The sequence below is a fragment of the Ranitomeya imitator genome, chromosome 1 (genome assembly GCF_032444005.1).
Source record: "Ranitomeya imitator isolate aRanImi1 chromosome 1, aRanImi1.pri, whole genome shotgun sequence".
Taxonomy (NCBI): Eukaryota; Metazoa; Chordata; class Amphibia; order Anura; family Dendrobatidae; genus Ranitomeya; species Ranitomeya imitator.
This window is the reverse complement of record NC_091282.1, coordinates 969824818-969831430: the sequence shown is the minus strand read 5'-3', so window position 1 is coordinate 969831430 and position 6613 is coordinate 969824818. Positions and strand designations below refer to the sequence as shown.

The 6613-nt window shown below is 39.1% G+C and overlaps 1 protein-coding gene across 1 annotated transcript in view; it reads left to right on the top strand.

Annotated features, from left to right (window-relative positions):
• Positions 1–951: 951 nt before the first annotated feature.
• Positions 952–6613, top strand: part of CFI (complement factor I) — a 69592-nt gene continuing 63930 nt past the window's right edge. The window contains exon 1 of the mRNA XM_069743847.1: positions 952–1193. Coding sequence (XP_069599948.1) covers positions 1134–1193 — 60 coding nt within the window. The 5' untranslated portion in view covers positions 952–1133. The remainder of the gene's footprint in view (positions 1194–6613) is intronic.

Genomic DNA, 6613 nt, shown 5'->3' with positions numbered 1-6613 from the left:
CCCGTTGTTTTTCTGTTAATGGTCTCTTAAAGTGAACCTGTCAGCAGGATTGTGCCCAGTAAACTACAGACACTGTCAGGTTGGCGCTGTTACACTGATTAAAATGATACCTGGGTAGATGAAATCCGTCTTGTGGTTGTTGTTTAATCTGTATTTGTATTTTTCAGTTAATGAGATTCTCTTGCTTTGGGGCGGCCTGAGGGGGGTCTTTATGTGGTGCTCTGCTTACATACTCCTCTGTATGGGCTTATGACAGGCTCCTGACTGCCCCCTTTCTTATATAATGCATATAATAGTGTTGATATTACTGTTGATAATATTCTTGATATGTAATATCGTTGATAATACCTATAATAGTGTGGCTATTGTGAGGCTTAGAAAAAAAAATTTACATCCAGAAAAATAGCACTGCCTGCGGCGCCTGCGCAGTAGCATCTATCTCTTACCAATAAATGCTACTGAGCAAGCACTGTCGCCGGCATCATTTTGTTGAAGGAAAAAACATTGGCTGCCGCAAAGTGGTATTAAAACATAGCACAGGGACATCTGGCCTCTCCTACTGCCCCTTCAAGGTGCAGCTCTGGGGGTTCCTGACAATTAAATCTTAGCCAGATAAAAGGGTCATCGATTGTCATCAGTGAGCTGTAGTTATTCAACTGGTGTTGAACTTCTCTATTCTCTGCTTTAAAGAGACTATAACGGACTATAAATGCTATGGATTCGCTGTGAATAATTTATTTTTGTATTGGTTCATGAGAAAAAAATACACACAATGCATATTTCTTTGTTATGTGGTTACCACCAGGATACTAAACATTGAGCAGCCACTCCTTGGTGAAATTAAGAAGAAATTAACAGATGAAGAAATACAGTACAATCACTGTCAAAACTTAAATGACTACAGTCTTTGTTCACTCCCTTTGTGTACAGGATTATAGCTCTTTGAGTTGCATTGGTGATACTAATCTGTAGGGTTCAGATTCCAGTCTTGTGCACACTCATAGTACTACAAATAAACCTCTTCCACTTGTTAGATCAGTGGTTAAAGATTAAGCATTGTAGATTTCTGCCCAAATTCCCTAGAAACTGATGGTTTGGGGAGAAATGACAGTAAGTTTGGAAGAAACATCAGGATGAAGACCTCAAGCTTAACATGGCTTATGTTGAGCCTTCTCTGTGTCTGCATTACAACGGTAGGAAACTACAATGGTAGTTAATTGATCTTTACTCTAATCTCCAGTAAACCCGTGTCCACGTTTAACTGGACCCTAATGATGGAAACTCATTGCAGATAGCTCTGCTGTATTGTCATGCTATGGTTATGCTCTTAATTGATATTGTGTATATACATGCAGAAAATATATGCATAATCTACATTTTTGTCCATGTTTAACCTTTTCACCACCTTTTGATCTTCTGTTTTTTGCGCTTTCGTTTTTTCCTCCCCTTCTCAGAGCCTTAACTTGTTTACTTTATTTTCAATATGGCCATTTGAGGACTTATTTTTTTCCAGTATGAGTTGTAATTTTGAATGACACCATTGATTTTTACATATAGCATATTGAAAAATGGGGAAAAAAATTCCAAATGCGGTAAAATTGCAAAAAAAAAGTGCAATTCCACAAATGTTTTGGTTTTTTTTTTATTTACCATGCTCACTAAAACTAAAACTGACCTGCCTATATGATTCCAAGGGTCACTACAAGTACACAGATACCAAACATGTGTAGGTTCTTTTTTATTTAAGTGGTAAAAAAAAAAAATCTGAAATTTGTAAGAAAAAAAAATGTTTGCTTATGTCGCCATTTTCTGATACCCCGTAGAGTCTCCATTTTTCATGATCTTGGGTTGGATGAGGGCTTATTTTTTGCACCCTGAGCTGATGTTTTTATTGATACCATTTTGGGGTAGATACAATGTTTGATCGCCCTGCTATTGCTTTTCATTGCAATATTGTGGCTGCGAAAAAAAAAGGAATTATGGCATTTCTATTTTTTTCTTGTTACGTCGTTTACCAGTCGGATTAATTTGATTTATAGATTTATATTTTGATCAGACATTTCTAAACACAGTGATACCAAATATGTGTATTTTCATTGTTTTATTTTCAATGAGGCAAAAGGGGGATGATTTAAACTTTTTTTTTCTTTTTTAATATATATATATTTTTTTTTACTGGTTTCAATAGTCCCCTCAGGAGGCTTGAAGCTACGATCATCCGAATGCCTGTGCTATGCAGAGCGGGGCATTAGCCCTACTATGTGTAGCAAAAAATCACAATCTATGAATTTGCCACGGATCGGCGTTCATAGAAGAGTCACAATGACAGGCACGAAGGTCTTCTGCAGACCCACAGCTGCATGACAACCCATCCGTGCCTCACGATCACGTGACAGGGGTGCTAATGAGCAGGACTTGTGACACGCTTCCACCCAGCGTGTGTTAAATGCAGCATTTAACTGGTTGACAGCCCCGGGGGGATTATTATTATTATTATTATTATACATTTTTATAGCGCCATTTATTCCATGGCGCTTTACATGTGAATACGGGGCAAATATAGACAAATACATTAAACATGAGCAGATAACAAGGCACACGAGTACATAAGGAGGGAGGACCCTGCCCTCGAGGGCTCACAGTCTGCAGGGGGTGGGTGAGGATACACTAGGAGAGGGAAGAGCTGGCTGTGCGGCTGTTCAGTAGGTTGATCTCGGATCCACCCGTGGCTGTTAGGCCGGCGTCACACTTGCGAGTTTTACGGACGTAAGAGCGCAGAATCTACGTCCGTAAAACTCGCAAAAAATACGGCACAATTATTCTCTATGCCCCTGCTCCTATTTGCCGTATTTTACTGATCAGTATTATACGGCTTTCTACGGCCGTACAAAATCGCAGCATGCTGCGTTTGTCACCGTACTGCGCAAGAAATACGCCAATGAAAGTCTATGGAAGCGTGAAAAATACGGATTACACACGGACAAGCAGTGTGACTTGCGAGAAATACGCAGCGCTGTTAGAGAGAAAAGCCGGTAATTCAGTGCGGTGTACAGTAAAATCACACTGACAGCTTCCAGTCCAATAGATATAATAAATGTGTACACATAGAATAGGTATATATATATATATATGTCAGTGAGACACATATATGTATATATATTAATATTTATTCCAGCGCTATACAGCTTGAAAGCCGGTAATTCAATTACCGGCTTTTTCTTTCTCCTTCATAAAACCCGACATGATTTGAGACATGATTACATACAGTAAACCATGTCTTCTCTCCATTTTTTTTGCAGATTCCACACTACTAATGTCAGTAGTGTGTATCTGCAAAATTTGGCCGTTCTAGCTCTTAAAATAAAGGGTTAACTGGCGGAAAAAATTGGCGTGGGCTCCCGCGCAATTTTCTCCGCCAGAGTAGTAAAGCCAGTGACTGAGGGCAGATATTAATAGCCTGGAGAGGGTCCACGGTTATTGGCCCCCCCCTGGCTAAAAATATCTGCCCCCAGCCACCCCAGAACAGGCACATCTGGAAGATGCGCCTATTCTGGCACTTGGCCACTCTCTTCCCATTCCCGTGTAGCGGTGGGATATGGGGTAATGAAGGGTTAATGCCACCTTGCTATTGTAAGGTGACATTAAGCCTAATTAATAATGGAGAGGCGTCAATTATGACACCTATCCATTATTAATCCAATTGTAGTGAAGGGTTAAATAAAACACAAACACATTCTTTAAAATTATTTTAATGAAATAAAAACAATGGTTGTTGTAGTATTTTATTCAACGCCCAATCCAGTCACTGAAGACCCTCGTTCTGTGAGTAAAGAAACATAATAAACCAACAATATACTTACCCTCCGCAGATCTGTAACGTCCAACGATGTAAATCCTTCTGAAGGGGTTAAAACATTTTGCAGCAAGGAGCTGTGCTAATGCAGGCTGCTCCTCGCTGCAAAACCCCAGGGAATGAGGCTAAAAATAGATCAATGATCTATATTTAGCATCATTTGCGGTGAGGCGCCCTCTGCTGGCTGTTCATAGATCGTGGGAAATTACCTAGAAAGCCAGGGAGCCAGGGAGCTTTCTAGGTAATTTCCCACGATCTATGAACAGCCAGCAGAGGGCGCCTCACCGCAAATGATGCTAAATATAGATCATTGATCTATTTTTAGCCTCATTCCCTGGGGTTTTGCAGCGAGGAGCAGCCTGCATTAGCACAGCTCCTTGCTGCAAAATGTTTTAACCCCTTCAGAAGGATTTACATCGTTGGACGTTACAGATCTGCGGAGGGTAAGTATATTGTTGGTTTATTATGTTTCTTTACTCACAGAACGAGGGTCTTCAGTGACTGGATTGGGCGTTGAATAAAATACTACAACAACCATTGTTTTTATTTCATTAAAATAATTTTAAAGAATGCGTTTGTGTTTTATTTAACCCTTCACTACAATTGGATTAATAATGGATAGGTGTCATAATTGACGCCTCTCCATTATTAATTAGGCTTAATGTCACCTTACAATAGCAAGGTGGCATTAACCCTTCATTACCCCATATCCCACCGCTACACGGGAATGGGAAGAGAGTGGCCAAGTGCCAGAATAGGCGCATCTTCCAGATGTGCCTGTTCTGGGGTGGCTGGGGGCAGATATTTTTAGCCAGGGGGGGGCCAATAACCGTGGACCCTCTCCAGGCTATTAATATCTGCCCTCAGTCACTGGCTTTACTACTCTGGCGGAGAAAATTGCGCGGGAGCCCACGCCAATTTTTTCCGCCAGTTAACCCTTTATTTTAAGAGCTAGAACGGCCAAATTTTGCAGATACACACTACTGACATTAGTAGTGTGGAATCTGCAAAAAAAATGGAGAGAAGACATGGTTTACTGTATGTAAACCATGTCTCAAATCATGTCGGGTTTTATGAAGGAGAAAGAAAAAGCCGGTAATTGAATTACCGGCTTTCAAGCTGTATAGCGCTGGAATAAGTATTAATATATATACATATATGTGTCTACTGACATATATATATATATATATTCTTTTCTTTTTGGGACACATGGATCACTTCTATAGCGGTATGTTGGTTTTGCAAGCCTGCGAGAAAACCACGCAGTACGGATGCCATACGGATTACATACGGAGGATGCCATGCGCAAAAAACGCTGACACAGCCTGCCTACGGAGGAGCAACGGACCATTTTTTTGGGGACTTTTCAGCGTATTACGGCCGTAATATACGGACCGTATTGTTTTACGCTGTGTGTGACGCCGGCCTTAGACTGCAGTCACACTATCAGTATTTGGTCAGTATTTCTCATCAGTATTTGTAAGCCAAAACAAGGAGTGGGTGATAAATACAGAAGTGGTGCATATGTTTCTATGATACTTTTCCTCTAATTGTTCCACTCCTGGTTTTGGCTTACAAACACTGATGTAAAATACTGACCAAATACTAATAGTGTGACTGCAGCCTTAGGGGTACATGACAGCTGATCAGACAAGCTGTCATGTGAGGGGAAAGATGCCCACATCAAACGCAGGGACATGACCTTGGACGTATTTATACCCAGGTAAAATTGTTCGGGAAAAAAAGGGGAAAAAACGTTAAAAGGCTGTGATGATGGAGAAAGAATCATTTGCTTCAAAAGATGGGGGATGACCGACAATGCATTTTAATCACATTTTTGTCTGTGGTATTAATATATGTGAATAATTATTCGGCTATATGAATTTGCCATTTGATCAAATATTTCATACAATTCTCATGTGTTACCACATTATTTTGTAATTAACTTTGTCGTCCTCTGGCATAGTGCCCTTTCTTTGGTATTTTCTTCCCCCTCTACCCCATGTTGTTCATATCTTCAATAAATATTATTATTTAGCAAATTATTGGATTTTTTTTCATTTTTTTTGTTTTTGTTTATCTGTTTGTAATTGCCGAGTTGTCTGTTAGATTGTCCATTTGGTATACATAATGGTGATGGTTGAGAAATTTTTCCACCCTTTTTCTAATTTTTTCTCAAAAAATTTTTTTCAGATTTTTTTCTGATTTTTTTATATGTGTACCTTGCCTTTAGATTTGTGTCTTTAACGCATTTCAATGCCTGACAGGTGTCTTTATCAAGTAAATAAAACAACAGAATCTGATCTGTCATATTTTATAACTTAATAATTGGTATTAAAAGAACCTTCATCGTTCATCTTTGTAACAAATTGTTCTTTCTTCTACACTCTTTTACATTTTTTTCCTTTTTTTAAGAACATCCTGGTGAAATCTGACATAAACATGTTTGCAATTATATTCATGTTCGCAGAATTGTAGCATAGCCAGCCAGATGCGTCCAAATGATCGAGCAAACAAATTATTCATATGAAAATTCAAACTATTTCCTGATACAAGGTCCAGTTATACGATTTCACAATGTTGCTAAACTGAAAATGCATAAGAAAAATTCTAACAAATATCCATCAGTAGCATAAAGTGTAGTGTCAGGTATCGAAATTAGGATCATTATGAGTCATGACTAATGGATTTAGGACCAGTGTTAAAATCACCCCTATATTTGAATGTACACAGTACACATGCCTGCATATTATGTGAACT